The 16,612-nt window shown below is 35.2% G+C and overlaps 1 protein-coding gene across 6 annotated transcripts in view; it reads right to left on the reverse strand.

Annotated features, from left to right (window-relative positions):
* The window catches only part of PTPRD (protein tyrosine phosphatase receptor type D), a 529,199-nt gene that overhangs the window by 292,238 nt on the left and 220,349 nt on the right, over positions 1-16,612 (reverse strand). For all 6 annotated transcript variants that reach the window (XM_037796885.1, XM_037796889.1, XM_037796888.1 and 3 more), the window contains exon 4: positions 15,192-15,333. In XM_037796885.1, coding sequence (XP_037652813.1) covers positions 15,192-15,333 — 142 coding nt within the window. The remainder of the gene's footprint in view (positions 1-15,191; positions 15,334-16,612) is intronic.

Consider the following 16,612-nt stretch of genomic DNA (forward strand, 5'->3'; position numbering starts at 1 on the left):
CATGGAATTTTAAAAGGCAATGCATTAAAAAATGGGGCATCTCAAAATTGAAAGCAGTTTACCCTTACTCAGATATTGTGACGGACTGAATAAAGAATGACAACTCCAGATTAGATAATGAACTGTGGTCTATGGTTAAGAGAATTATGAATGATAACAAATATAAAAAGGAATTCACCTTTCCTTATCAAAACATAATTGACTGTTTTTATCATATAGACAAATCTCATTCATAAGTTGAAAGCACTCAAGTAGAAGTCCTATTTTCACAGAGTATCTCATAAATAGAACCACTTTTCAAATGAGAATTAAAGAGTGCTGATGTTATTACAGAGGCTCTAGGAAGCTTCATTCTCTGGTTTTGTGGCTTTAAATTGCTCTGGCTGAAACTGCTAACAATTTAGCTTGCTATTAATCTTGTTGGAGTGATTATGCCCTCTACGTTGTTGAGACTACCCTCATCATCTAATATGAAACTCATCCAGAACTTCAGCTGGCACACAACACCACCACTTCCTTATTTAGAAGCACTTTAGTTGGTAATGGTCTAAATGGAGAAAGCTAATATATAAAACGGCATTTATTCAAATGCCCACATGAATGCACACACACTCTACTTTCTGTAATTTTGTCCAAATATTAATTTTACAAATCTTCTTACTTTCACTTGACTCCTCTTCATAAAAGTAATACATTTCCTTTGAATACAACTCAAAATACACTGGGAGCTCATGAACTTTAGGTGGATCATGGGTATACAATAAGTTGCTGGCTACTAATGACAATTACCTAAAATATCTGTGGAAAGAAGGAAGAGAGAGAGGAAAGAAGGGATAGAGAAAAAGAGGAACTAAGAACTTTACTTAGCACTTCTGATACGGGCTGGTGTGGGAGGCAGCGCAAAGTTTATACTTCTCAGGAGAGGGAACTGCAACATCATCTTGGAGAAATGCTTGATGACTGCGCATCAAGTGGATATGCAAAACCTGCTATATGGAAGTCATATTTCTATTCCTGATTCGCAGGCTATAGTCAACCTCAGATGTGTCACTTAGGCAATACAAACTCATAAAATTTACTAACACATATTATTTCAACAAATATTTATTGAATGCCTGCTCTACAGCATCCATTCTGCTAGGTCCTGTATAACTAGTTGTTAAATCATTGAAAGTATCTTTAAAAGATATTAACTTTTTGTAAATGTATTTCACAATAAGGAAATAGCTAAAACTGTGGAACTGTAACCCATAATATTCTTTGAGGTTTGTTCCCTAACTACTTGTTGAATTACACTTGGAAAGTTATCACTTCTATGTTTATATGCTATATTCTACAATAAAAATATGATTTAAAAATAAATAAATAAATAACAATAAAACAATAGTCATTCAAGCATTGGAATAAATAAAACTGAGTGGAAGAACCTTCATAAAGATAGGAATTCCTATATGTGTATCTATATACATTCACTTAGGGTGAATTCAATTTCTTCATCTTCAGACTCTTGAAAAAGTCGCCATTTAAAAGCACATCAGATAGGGCGATTTCAACAAAGAACTTTCTCAATAGGAAATAACTAAGTAGAGAACTAAAGATGTACCTTCTGTGAATCTTGCTGATTTTTAAACCATACTAACTTTGAAACCGTTAGGTTGTCCCACTTAAAGCCCTTGATTTAAAATTGCCATTTCTTTTTACACCCAATTAAATTGTCAGTATAATGAAGAATTGTCCAACCGAGTAGAACTGTGAGGATCTTCTCACTGCTGCTTCTACAGTCTTAATTTGCAGAAGCATTTACTTAAAATAATTTAAAGTCACCTCCTCAACAATAAGACCTGTAAAACTTCCACCAACCATTGTTCTCAATGGGCAATGGAAGGAAAATTGTTTCACAAAATGGCCCCCTCTCTCTGTGGCATAGGAAAGGGAATATTTCTCCTTTAATAATTAGTTATTTGGGCTATGACAAAGAGATTGCCATGCCCCTGATTCTCTGGTAAAGATTAAGCAAAGACCACACTCATGGAGTCTTGGTATTTTCAGTTATCTCAACAATTCTAGCAACAGATAATATTCAAAAAGAAGCAGCAAAGTGATTATATACATTCATTTCCATGAAAATATAAAGCGTATAAAGTCATGCTCAAAGATTCTCTGAACTATTTTGTTAATGAAGGAGAACTATTTCTTTGTTAGAAAATCAGGCTCAGGATGAGAGAGATCACTAATCTCCATCAACCAGAGGTTTGAAAGAGAAAGTCATGGGGTCATAAAACACTATCATGATGCAGTTCAATATGTCTGAAATGACTAGCATTGACGTTTTAATTTCCTGTAGTTAACTTAGACAGACATTTAGGAGGCACCCTTTTAATCAGCGTTTTGCTGTTTTGGTGATCCCTAAGTCTTCTTTAAAGTATATACTTTTTAATTCGCTTTCTTTTTCACAACCATCCATCCCTTTTATATCCCACTCAAACCCACCCTTTCATGCTCTCATGGCTCTCTTCCTACCTTCACTAAGGAAAAACTCAAGCACGATGACAAAATGCCCCTTAAATAGCCAACTTGGTGGTCCCTTTTACTGCAGTTAAGAAATTTTTCTCACACCCCCATCCTTCTACTCAGGATCTAGAGCTTTACCTCAAAAAAATCAACCCCTCTACTTTTCCATGTCACACTGTATGAGAGTGTTCCCTTCAGAACACAGCATCAAAATGCAGCAGAAAGCAGTGATTAGAGAACAAGATTTTGAGTCAGAAAACATGGGAAACAGCCACATCTAATAGCTATGAGAGTATGGTCAAGCCACTTCTGAACTGTGGCACCTTTGAGCCTATAGCTCCTCCACAATATTCATTAACTCTCCCTTAAGCAGTTAGCCAAGTTCTTAGCAGTTCCCTCTTCCAGAGTTAAGGATCTCTTGGGATCTTGTCCAGGGAATACCTATATACTAAAATTCACACATCTGTATATTGTGTTGCATATTTGGTGAGTCTTAATTCTATAGGAATTGTTTTTTATTTCTGTTTTTCCAATAACCTGGGAAACCTTCATGAGCAAAGAGGTTCTGTAATGTCTGCTCACTGAGAAAGGAGATCTAAAGACCTTCTAAATATTCATTTTACAGATGAACCTTTTATGAAAGCAGCCCCAACCGCTCGTCCCTCCTTGTCTCTTCTGCTTTGATACACGTGACAAGCTATCACTGAGAGAGTAAGCTCAGAAAATCATTTGGTGGATTTTAGTGAATAATGACACTGAATTTTAGAACTACATTATATTAGAATAAAATTATGAATCTAGAGTGTCTTTCTGAAAAGACTGCTTTGCATCTGTGACAGTGGTGATGGTGGTGGTGATGTTCAGATAGAAAAAGGGGATATAGAAAAAAATTGACCTTCAAGAATGGAGAAATTTTAAAAAAAATTACCAGATTAAAGCTGGGCTAAAGGGGGAATCTTTATGAAATGAGCACAACTGTCCCATTATAGGAGAGAACAGTTCATGTGTAGAACGGTATGTTAAACAGAGGAGGAAGAAAAAGAGCTAAGATCATCTCCATAAATTTAGGGACTCATAATTATGAATTTTGGGTGAGGTACTTAAGTCTATGAGGATCACTGGGGGAGGGTCAGGGGTGGGACATTCGCCCCTGTATGGCAGACACGTTGGTATGGAGGACTGTATTTTTTTCAATCGTCTGTAAAATACAATGCAAATCTTCTTTCCCTTGGTTTTATGCCAGGCAAAGCCATGTTTTGTGACTTAAGCTTATGAAATTTAGAGGCATACCTTAAAGAAAACAAATTAAAAAATCCTTCATTTGCAAATTAAAAAACATACAACAGAACATACCACTAGGCCCTCCCAGATCTTCGGAAGGGGTATGCAAGTGAGGGCCCAGACACTGAAGCTTCCTTACCTGCAGTGTAAATGTGCCTTTATCTCAACCCCAAACTAGAATACTCTGCCAATCCCATATAGATTCTCTCGCACTGGAGTAAGGCCATGGCTTGGCTGGGGCTCTGACCAATGATGCATTACGATCACTGAAGGGCACAGGAAGAGGGGTGCCTGAGCTAGTCAGTGCTGCTGACATATATTTAGTCAGGCTTATTTAAAATCAACTCAACCTTTGCATCATGTTGTATGCAGTAAATGCTACAAATGTGGTAAAACATTTTTATGTTTTTAAAAAAACTATCTGTATTCAAGTTATCAGAGCCATATTTTACATCATGTTGATACAGAACTAAGGAAAAAATTCGGTAAAACCCCAGTTATACTGGGCAAAACCTCAGTCCTACTGGGCAGCATTTAATGTCCTCCCTGGCTCTTTGTAGTTGTTTTATGGTAAATTACTGTGAAGAATAATTTAAGTCAGAGTGAACTCTCCCTTCTAGACAATGATTTATCTGCTTGTAAGCTGAGAGGAGGGAATTCCATTTGCTGTTGCGCCAGTGAGTGCTAACTGTATTAATGCATCTTTACAACAATGATTAATGGGACCCATAGTAAGTTGGTTCTAGCACTTGTAGTCAGGCTTGGCAATACCTGGAAATTCAGATCTATCATCGTAAGATATAGTGGCATGTGTAAAACCCAAGTATAAATAAAAGGTTCTTTAGGGTACAGTGTTTTAACCCAAGTTGTCAGGTCTTACAAAAATAACATGTCTTAAGAATGTTCCTGTTTGGAGTTGATGTTAATGGCTTTTCTTCAAGGGTGTAAACACCTAAAACTCCCATTTTTTAATAAATGACTATTTTATTATGAAAATCAATTTTGCCTAATGAAGTCTTCTGAGGGAGAAGATGTTTTAAGGTATTTTACTAGTACACTTTAAAATCATTTCATATTTAGGTCTGCTTTGTCATCTCCACCTAGAGCAAAAAGGAGTCATAAAAAATGTTAAGTGCAGTAATAAAAACTCCTTTTACTATTAGTTGGGAGAGAAACAAATGGGAATATTACTCTCAAGGTAATTACTTAAGATTTTTTATTGCATCATATTTTCTCAAAACCCAAGCAAAGTATACTGCAAACCTTCCTACAAATGAAATATAATCTTCTCTCAGACGTTTTTCTTCACCAGAAAAGAATGGTGAATTGAATTTTTCTGTCAGTCAGTGCCTCATATGTCAAACACATCTTACATTTCAACAAACTTTAATGTCATATTGATGGAATACTCAGAGACATTAGCTCCTACCACAAGTTCTAGGTTGAAAAGGTGTAAGCAGAATTACTGTGAGAACACTTTTCTTATAAAAATAAGCTTCATTATCTCCATCCACAGTCTATATGTATAGCTGTCTTGTCAATTTACCCAAAATCATGATTTCATATCATAGAGACTATAGCTTCCTTGAAGGCAGACAGGAGTAATGTCTTTTCCATCATTTTATTCTTAGTCTAGCACAACTCCTCTCTCACAGAGAGAGCCATATTACCGAATGGATAAATTAATGAATAAATTGCTCTCAAATACTGAATGCTTATCTTAGATGTAGAAGCAACATATTCTGGTATTTCTGATTTTTTATAATAAAACTTTAAATGATATAATTCTGGGGGAAAATATTTAGGAACTTCATTGTTAAACTTGTTATTCCTTCACTTAGTCAATAGATATTTATTGAAAACCTATAACAAACCAAGCACTATACTCCCTCACGGCAATATAAAATCCTGTCCTCATGGAACCTCTAGGGTAAGCATGATTTTGGTTAGGATAAAAGGAAAGCTCATCTCAGTTTCTAAGTGCACACTCCAGTCACTTGTAACAGGGTAACATTCAAATTTCAAATATGAAGTGGAGCCCACTGTCCAAATGGTGCCTCATTCATCTGCAACACACGGCAATTTAGTGGACAAGGTAGCCCTACCTAATGGCTATAAAAAAAATGTGTTTTCCTAGCCTTAGAAGGATGGTTCTCCTTCTGCCAGAAAATTCTGCTTCACAAATAGGGCACAGACCTTTAATCAAAATAATTTAAAGTCAACACTTGATAATTATAGTAGTATGTTAGTGATAATATTGTTGATAATGATAACCACCACCACAATTCACATTTACCAAATGCCTGGCACTTTAAGAGCTTTATCTGGATCATCTCCTTTAATCCTCCTCTCAAACCTAGGCAGTAGGTAGTCATAATATCTCCACTTGACAGATACAGAAGCCTGGACTTAGAGAAGTTAAGAAATGTGCATATGGCCATAGAACAAATGATAGAGCCAGAATTTGAACTCAGGTCTGTCTGTTTGCAGAACCCATAGTCTTAACACACTTTGTGACTTCTCCTACACCAAAGGTGGTAACATAGATAAAACAACAAAATACCTCTTTTATTAACTCTTGAAATGTTGATGTTTGCAATTTTCTGTTTCTTCTAAATTGTAACTAACATTGCATTTTCATAGGCATTGAAAAACAAAGATAGGCTTTTATCTGTTCTGTGACCCATGATAGTCCCAATGCAATAGAAAATAAATTATATTATATATGACCCAGGCAGTCCAAGTAATTGACCAATTGGCCCTAATGTATAGGCTTTCTGAAGAACATGGTAATGTGCGTTAAGACAATAATAAGCATAAATTTAAGAGGAAAAATATGTTAAAATTATTGGTATTGCATGCTAGTGACAGTTGTACCAATAAATAACATTTAGTCTTTCAAATACCTCAGTAATACATGTGCACAGTATTGACAGGAGTGTTTAGCCTTTTTTTGCCCAACTCCCGTATCACCTTATTTCCATGTAAAAAGCTGTTTTTAGTCCTTTGGACTGAACAATACTTTATAAGACACAGGAAATCAGGAAACTTCTCTTCCAGAGTTCTTGATGCTTCCCTCCCATCATTGTAACAAGGCATTCATTTAATGAGCACTTATTGAATTTCAAAGTGCAGGGTACTGTTTTAGGGGCTAGGGATTCATCGGAGCACAAGAAAGACAAAACAAAATCAGAGCACAAGAAAGGCAAAATAAACAGCTCAGCTTCAAAGGTATGTTAAAGGAAGAAGTTTTAAGAAATAACATGTACTATTTCACATGGTGGAAAGTGCTAAAAAGTCAAATTAAACAGGTCAAACATGTACATTATATATACATTGCATGAAAAATATACATATATGAAAATATATCTTCTCAACAGTTTTTAACTACATAATGTGTATGTATTGATAATTCATAACTGCCTTTATTGAAAGCCATCATTATGAGCTAATACTTTTCTACAGAACTTAATTTTAATTTTCTAGTTGTTGCTAAATGTTAGATTGGTGGTTACCCATGGAAGTAAACAACAATAGAAATAAACATAAAAACAAACTAAAAGGATTATGTATTCCAATATTCAGAAGGTTAGAAAATGCCTGAAAACTTTTAACACTGATTTGGTAGTCTCACTATACATTCTCTTAAACTGTTCTTTCTGAATTATCCTCTAAAAAAATAAAATAAAATAAAATAAAATAAAAAAACAGGATTTTTCTCTGGGAAAACCCAAGTTGTGATCAAATTTACAACAAGAACACACATATCATGCATATCTGAAAACATTTAATATAGCTATACTTCTGGCCAAAATCTATTAGGAAAAAAAATACACTGTGTTAAAGAGTGCAAATAATAAATGTTTAATGCAGGGGTGAAGTTTAAATATCAGGAGTAAAGTTTAAGGATACAAAAAAGGGGTATAAGAAGGTTTTGAGGTTTAAATTATAACAAACTCATTTTGAAAGAGCACAGATAAAATAGACTTAAAATTTTACTGTATATCTTCAATAAGATATATTACAAATACTAGCATGTGTGTCATCATAGTTATGTTTAATGTAGCGTTAATTCATAAGTCATTGTTTTTTTAATAAGATAACATAAATTATTTAGTCTTCTAAGGAGATAGGTAATTAGAATTTTGATAATTAAACATTAGATGAGGCATTTGGTATATCTATGCCCCAAATTCCAATAAATTATGTTGTACAACTTTTAAAACTTCATCAGAATTAGTGGCTTAAAATAAAACTAATTTTGAAAGCCAGAAAATCTAATTTTTAAAAAATTGTTCAAAATTTATCCATGAAAGCTAACCATATATCCTGTTTTTAAATTATGAACATCAATTATGCTTGTGACTGAATTGTTTGATATATCACTTGAAGTAAAGCATTTTCATATTCTTCTTTGCCAATTTCAACTCAGAGATGGTCTTTGTCAACTTAGTGACCTGAAAACTCTTGTGTAGTTTAATCTCCACAGCCAGCGAACTATGCCCCAACCTCATTTTCTTCTACTACTACTTTTACTTCTATCCCATTCTGAGCTACTAATGCTTACAACCCCCCACACCACTACCACTAAATATTTAGCAATCGCTTATCGACGCAATCTTGTCATAAAGTTTCTTCTGCCTTTAATACTCTCTCATCTGGTAAGATCCTACACATTCTTCAAGGCTCAACTCAGAGGTCTCTTACCTGCTAGGACACATCATCCAGGCAGGCCTTTACCACACCTTATACACCCATAGTGTTTTAAGCACTATTTTCTTACACATCATGGTTGGCTGGGGACTCGTCTGCTGGAAGAACAGTGTCCCTCCAGGACAATGTCTTATATATCAAAAGTAAATATCTAAAGGGATAAAATACTGTCACAGTCTAACACAGCAGAGATCACTTCTGAAAAGATAAAACCCAAAGAGACTCTTAAACATATGGCCAAGAACAAATCCTTTCAAACTCTCTGGATCTTGTTTCTTCTTATATCTAAAATAAAGGGCTCAGGCTAGCTAAAGTCCACAATTCCCTTCTAGCTGCATATTTTCATACTTCATTAATAGATCAATCAACAGTAAGCAATCATAGGACTCTATATTCAATACAAAAATGTTAAAAACAATATTTTAATATGAGGCCAAGAAAGAAAAGTACTCTTATCTAAATGCAATGATTTACAAGTACCCTCATTCTCTCTGACCACTTTTCACTGACAATCCCAAGTGTGGAAAAACAAGTGATACTATTTCAAAAGAAGTCAATGTGTACCACCAACATAGTAGACTTCAAAAGATGGATCACAAGGAACCATGAACAGTCTCAGCTTATATATCCATTTTCACCCAAATCTTCTCAGTTTTAATGTCTCCCCTTAATAGTGTCTCCCATGGAACTGTCCACAATGGCTCCCGATTTTGTAAAAAATAGCTATTTTTAAGTGCTAAAAATGATACTACCAGAAAGCCAGAAGTTTGTTTACTTAAATGGCTCTGGCCTACACCACCTCTTTCCAGCATGGAAATAGGGTACACAGGAAGAATTTATCATGTTGCTATCAATTTATTCCAAGTACTCAACTATTTTATAAGCTATTTCAAGTAATCTTCACTCAGTGCCATAATTGCCAGCAAGTTTGTTCTGTGATGGCCACCCTTCCTTTTGTTTTAGTCTTTCATAAAAATCCTTTTGTGTGACAGTCAAGCAGCTGTGCTTTGTTCTTTAATGTTCCAAGCCTGGATCCCCAGCCGAGACCACTTTATAACATAAACGGCAAAGTACCATTTTCACAGCGGGGACAACCGTGTTCATCTTCAAAAAGAGGCATTAATAAAATGAGACTGTAATGAACATGCTAATTCTGATCACAGGGTACTGCGCAATGGCCGAGAGTTGACTGCCTTCTCTCTGAAAGATTGTAAAAGTTGTTTTCTGTTTTTTTTTTTTTTTTAACAACTGCTTGAACAGCTCACGTTTTTTTAAACAGACATATTATGCAAACATTTCTCTCTATTTCCCAATGAAATGCCTTCTCTGCCTCATCTGACTGCTCACTGTTTGTTTTACTATCTTAGTAACAGTCACCTTCAGGGAGTATATTTCTTCCATCTTGCAAGAACTGACTTACTGAAATCGGCATGTCACTGAATCACAGAAAGCTAGAGAGAAGTGATCTGAGTGATCACCAATTCAATGCCTTCACTGGGAGGCAAAAAAAATTCCAAAACCGGAAAATTAACACATTTGCTTAGGATGCCACAGTTATTTTGTGACAGAGTAAGAGCTGGAACTCAGATTACCTGACTCCAAGACTTGGGAACTTTGTATATTCTCTTCTGTCTTTATGTTGATCAATCATGAAATACAATATATTGATATGTACAATAAGCATTGACATAAATATCAGTTAGTGAGAAATGTTTGCTTAAACTAGATAACTAAAATGTCTCACATTTGTTCAGCTAACATTTTTAGATGTTAATTTTACTTTTTATATGTTGCAGGTATAAGCCAGTTTCCTATAAGCAACACTTGGATATCACAACCTCTTGTTTGGTGGTAGAGGTGGTAGTTTGGGGGCAGTGCTATTTGGGAAAATAATCCAGAAAACTTAAAAAATGACAATGCTGTTTCAGATGCCAAAAAAATGTGACATGTATTTTGATTACTACTTTTAACAATAAAAATAAAAATAAAAACAAAAACAAAAATAAAAATAAAGTCAAGAAACATGACTTTTTTTGGAGGCAAAGTTGATTAAAATTTTCTACAACTTGCTCTTACAGAAAGGGAATTATGCGGGCAAGAAAAAGGGATTCTTCATGCCTCTCTTCTTGCCCTCAAATGACAGGTGCGCCTGCTCATTTAATAGGAAGAAAAGTCTATGCATTGTGATACCTCATTTTCCTTGCCCAGTGGCTGATCACATGTATACGAGAGAACATTTCTGTCCCCAGTTATCATTAGGTAAATTTATATTACAAGTTTTTCTGTTGATATCTTTGGTCAGGAAGAAATGGTGGCCAATGAACCAAAGGTTCAGACAGAACCAATTTCAGGTGCACACTGGGAAGATGATTCCTCTTAAAATACCCTTTCTACTGCTATGCTTGCTTCTCATTGAGAGCCTAATATCTAACTCATATTTCTTAGCAGCATCCCACAATTAGGTGAGGCCCAGCCCTTAATAACCTCTCTGTGAGACCTGAGGCCTGCACTTAAAGCTCTGCTGAGGAGGAAAGCATGTGTATGATAGATATACTCAGCCTCCAACTGTGATACATGACTAGGAAGCTGGTATTTTTTTGTATTTTCATAGAAAGGACAACCAGAAAAAAAGATTTTTAGAAATTACCTACTAGGAAACTGGTATTTGTTTGTGTTTCCACAGAAAGGGCAATCAGAAAAAAGATTTTTAGAAATTATCTAGGGATCATAAGTACCAAATGTAACTCCCTCATCTCCTCTTCCTTCTTTCATGAACCATGGTCAACAGTGTAAAAATGGCAATGAGCCAAATACCTGATTGCAGGACATGCTGAGTCTAAAGTTGGTAGTTATCCTTCCTTACGAAAACAGTCTTTGAGACCTGGAGTAATTCGAAACCAATTTCCAAGAGGAAGTTTCCCCTGAAATCCTCCCTTCAATATGCATGGGCAGTAAGAGTATTATTGCAGTGTCTTCTGCATTAGCCAGACAGATCAGATGTTTGAATCTCCAATTAATAAAGCTCTCCAGCAGCCTGTGTGAAATAAATTGGTGATCTCAATCCAACCCACTTAGACAAAGCCTGTCACAACACTTGGCACATTTTTGGCACTGCCAGCAGAGTAAGGAAAAAGGGAACGACTCAAGTGGACAAAACGGGCATCTGATGCAGGCCACTGGATGAAGAGAGCAAAGTCTCCTCCACGTACTGCAGATGAGAGGAGTTCGGGAGTCTGCCAACATGATCTGTGAGAGAATGTGAACTTGAAATGGACAAAAAGCTCATCAAACGTAGTGTGAGTTTCTTCATATTCATTTAGTTAACTGTTTACAATGCTGATATTCTGTGAATGTCAGTTTAACACTGGAATATTTTTAAAAGACTATTATAAGTAGAATTACTAGTAGTTATTTAGAAATTTTAAATAGAAATAACTCTAGGAAACAGAAAGATAATTCCAACCCCATTTATTTCATACTACAAGGATGTATGAAAGTATTCTATTTTAAGGCTATGTTTAGACTACTTTTTCATATTACAAAATATCTTTGAATTTTTCTCATGGAAACATTTCCAAAACTGCTAAAAATATTCTTTTAAAAAGGAAGAGTTAACTACTTTACCAGAATCATAAAATTTACTACAAATATACTTCCATTTGACAAATACTCACATAGAAAATCAAGATCGCTATTAAAATTTTCTGATGCATTTGTTGTACCCATGGTGTAGTTAGATAAGGGCAGATGAGACAGGGAATACTTTAGCTGGGAGGAAGGAAAACTTACATCCAGTGAATATTGAAATATAGTCATATTTTCCTCCAACTTTTTGTCAATGTCTTCATCAAATGCATAAAGTCAAGCCAAATAACTAATTATTTTCCTTTTAAGTGGTACAAGGGATTTGGAAGATAAAAAACTAAGAATTTTCAAACAAGTTTTATTGCATTGTATGTACCTTTGTAATACCCTTTCTATATAATAGCATTAGTTCTAAACCATGTGAACGAATGGAGATCAATTTTTAAAAGGAGATCAACAAATGAGTCCGATTACGCTTTAGATATGAATATCTTTTAAATAAAACGCTCCACAATTTTCAGACCTTTCATTTATGTTTATATGAGCATATATATTCATACATATGCATCTTTTTTGTAGTGCATAATATGTAATATGTATGAACAGAGTCTCAGATTCCTTCTGGTTTTAAAATCTGAGTTCTAACTCCTGTCTGCTCTTTTCTTCTAATGCGCTGTTCTTACCCTATACATTGTATTACTTTCCTTATGCTTTCCAATACTTTAAACATTTTTATTTTAAAGCCCAGTACTACAGTTCAATTAACTGTAGATTACAGGCTATAATTTCTTCCCTCACTGCTTGGGCTTACTGTCCCTCACGGGTTGGAACTGGATTGTAGGCAGTATATGAGCCCATCTGAGGCACTACGACCTTCTCTGGCATCCTCTGTCCCAGACTGTGAAGGTTTCCCTGTGGGGTGAGGAGTTTCGATAGGCTCTATGAGAGTCACTATGTTGACCAGCTTTTGTGTTATCTTCTGGACTCTGAGTTACTACACTAAAGGCATACTGTTAGAAGGCTCACCTTTATATAGAAACTAATCTCTCTCCTCTTCTGCCTATCATCTGTCCTTCTGGCGAGTTAAAACTCCAGCCCTAAAGCATATAACCCATTGCATTATTGTCTTTATTTTATAACTATAAGGCTACAAATGGCGTCCTCTCTGAGGATTCCCTACTTGTTTGCAAGTCTGGAAATGTACTTTATTTTCAGATATTCTGTCAACATCCCTAGGTATTTTTAGTGGAATGGAGAACTTCTTGCATCAGCTTAGCTTACAAAAATGGCCAAAATGGAGCTCAAATCTGACTCCTCTGTATTTTAGAAGTATTCTGTTTAATGAATTTAAAAGAAGATCACCCAGTTATCAATATTTTCCCTGTAACATAGTAAGGTGGTTATTTATATCATTTGAAACACATTTAAGGATGTATAAATAAATAATCACATTTTATATGATTACTGGATTAAATATTTACTTTTGTTTAGATATTTTGTATTGTGCTTTTTTTTTTTTAATCTCAAATCTACCAGGTAAATCTGGCATACCTTCCAAAGAAGGGTGCACCTTTTAGAAAGAGACCAAGATGTGGAACCAAATAGATCTGGAAGGAAAAATGCATCTGATTTTATAAAAAATATGAAACAGAAAAATCACTCAATGGAAAAAAATAATGGAATGGGGGGGGTGTTCCCAATCTACCTATGGTCAGCTGTGATTATTAAATTTTGATCCCTTCTTTCAAATTCCCTTCATCTTAAGAAAGTCTAATCTCCTAATTGCTGGCATCAAACAAAATGTGGCTCAAAGCAAAACAAGACAAAAATGGCAAAGAGGAACAGACACAGAAGTGCTATAGTCGAGAAATGTCAATTGATAGGCAAGCCAACTCAGGCAATGTTCTTATCTCTACACAAAAGACTGAAATAGAGATATACGATGGAGTATTAATCATTATCCTTTATTCTCTAGCACTGTCATGTCAGAAGGTGGACACATCGTACTGGAGATTTGGCAAAGCATCCCATGCTTTCGTCAAATTACAGAAGCAATGCAGTCAGAGATAGAAGAGGATTCACCTTTATACTTGCATCAATAGACGTTGATTCAAGAATGATACAAGACGGAAATAGAAACATATTTGTTTGACACTAAGGACAAATGTGCCTTTCTCATACTTGTTTCTAACCAACTGCTTAATGAGAAGAACTCATTTTTAGGTCCAGGCTCTTCCTTTAATTTTGCTAATGTCAGTGTCAGCTCTGATCATTTGTTAAAAGGTAACTGCTGAACCAGGTATGAAAAATTCATGCACAAGTAATGATAACATGCAAAAGAGCCGCATACCCTATTTCCTTTCTAAGATCTCTACCAAAAAGCAAACTGGTACCTGGCATTTTGAAATCAGTTCTTTCTTTCTCTCTGATTAGCATTTCTTAAAAACACCATGACAAGGGAAGGCTCCCACTGTCTATAAGTTTGATCCTTATAAACCTTTAATTTTTTAAAAATTAAATCCAGTTTTATTGAGGTATATTCACATACCAAACAATCATCCATGGTATACAATCAACTGTTCACAGTACCATCATAGAGTTATGCATTCATCACCCCAATCTAGTTTTGAACATTTTCCTTACACCAGAAAGAATAAGAATAAAAAGTAAAAGTAAAAAAGAACACCCAACTCATCCCCCTCATCCCACCTTATATTTCATTTAGCTTTTGTCCTCATTTTTCTATTCATCCATCCACACACTGGATAAAGGGAGTGTGATCCACAAGGTTTTCACAATCACACTGTCACCACTTGTAAGTGACATTTTATACAATTGTCTCAAGAGTCAAGGCTACTGGATTAGAGTTGGATAGTTTCAGGTATTTACTTCTAGCTATTCCAATACATTAAAACCTAAAAGGGTTATCTATATAGTGAGTAAGACTGCCCACCAGAGTGACCTTATAAACCTTTCATTTTAATTTGTTTCACATTTAAGTGCTAATACAATTCTAGTCCTTTTCACAGTCCTACAAAGGAACACCCGAGAGACAGAATTTCAGCAAAGACACAGCAACAGCCATAAACTTGAGCACTTACCACGTAAAACTGTGAGTCTAGTGGACACACTTATTTCTCCCACATTATTAGAGGCCACACATTCATAAATGGCCTCATCCCGCGGAGTCCGTAAGGGTTGTATTCTCAGAACTGATCCAGATCCATCGTCAAACTCTATTACCTATTAGAGGAAACAATAGCTGTCACAGGTGTTGTTACAGTTGTCTACCTCTCAGCTAAACCTCTTAATGCAGTGGTGAACCAGCCACTGGGGCTTCCAACCAACTTAACAGAATTTTGAAATTGAATTTTGATACAGAAGTGAAATGGAATATTTAGCATAATTTAATGAAACTTCTACCTAACAAACAAAGGAAAAAACATGAAATTACAAATGCAAAAATGCAGATTTTTCCAGGCTCTACTGAAAACTGTTCAGGGTTTACTCATGAAAATATTCCAGCATGTGTATTTAGGGCAATTTGGCCCTATTAATTTCACAAGAGACTTGTTGCTATGATGGATAAACTCTTAAAATTATTCTGTCTCTGACAGCACATAAGCACATGCATGAAGATGTGTTCCATAATTGGTCAGTAGGCTGAAGAATTAATGCATGCCACCACACATAGCATTTCTGATTTAAAGTGTCTCATCCTGAACAGTAGAGATGAGCGAACCATGAAGAAAAACTGCATAAATCTAATACTTAGGCAGCCAATGGGACGGCTTTCACAACCCAAGAGCCTGATGGCATGCATTAATTTTGCCATAAATCATTCCAGTATTTGTTCTAGTTTAGCATTTTCTGCATTTTTAGGGCATTCTTGCTTCACCAGGCAGAAAATTAATGCTCTAAACAGTAATCTGGAATTCTCCCTCATTATGGATTCTACTCTGAAACAGTTTAGTAACACTGGTAATCCCAAGTACTTGTCAGCTAATTCAAGTTACTTTTCAAAAGTGATGATGACCATAAATATGTATACAAGATTGTGGAATCCTCTACCTGACTCTTTTATAGCTATGCTGTGTTCTTTCTATTTACTGTGCTTTTTTTTTTTCTTTTTTTTTTTTTCATTTTTCTGTGAGTAAAACTTAAATGTTCCTAAATTGTGACTAAATTGAGAATGAATTATAAATACATATATGTGATGCTCAGATTTTGTGTATGATCCCAGATTTTGTGTATGAGTGTGTGTGACTGTTAACAGATGGAGGAAGGAGACTGAATGCTTTCTATATATATCCACTTCAAGTCCTTAGTTCATTCTATGTGTGTTCTAAACTCATGAAGATATCCAAAATTGCCTATTTCTCACTCAATAATTTATCTCCAACTCTATTAAGGACACATTTTAGAATGAATCTACTATGAGTCTCAGGGAAGAAAAGTTTAATAGTTACTGGAATCTTTGTCAAATATTCTATAATTCAAAAAATTATGTATGTGTATCCTA

The sequence above is a fragment of the Choloepus didactylus genome, chromosome 10 (assembly GCF_015220235.1).
Source record: "Choloepus didactylus isolate mChoDid1 chromosome 10, mChoDid1.pri, whole genome shotgun sequence".
Taxonomy (NCBI): domain Eukaryota; kingdom Metazoa; phylum Chordata; class Mammalia; order Pilosa; family Megalonychidae; genus Choloepus; species Choloepus didactylus.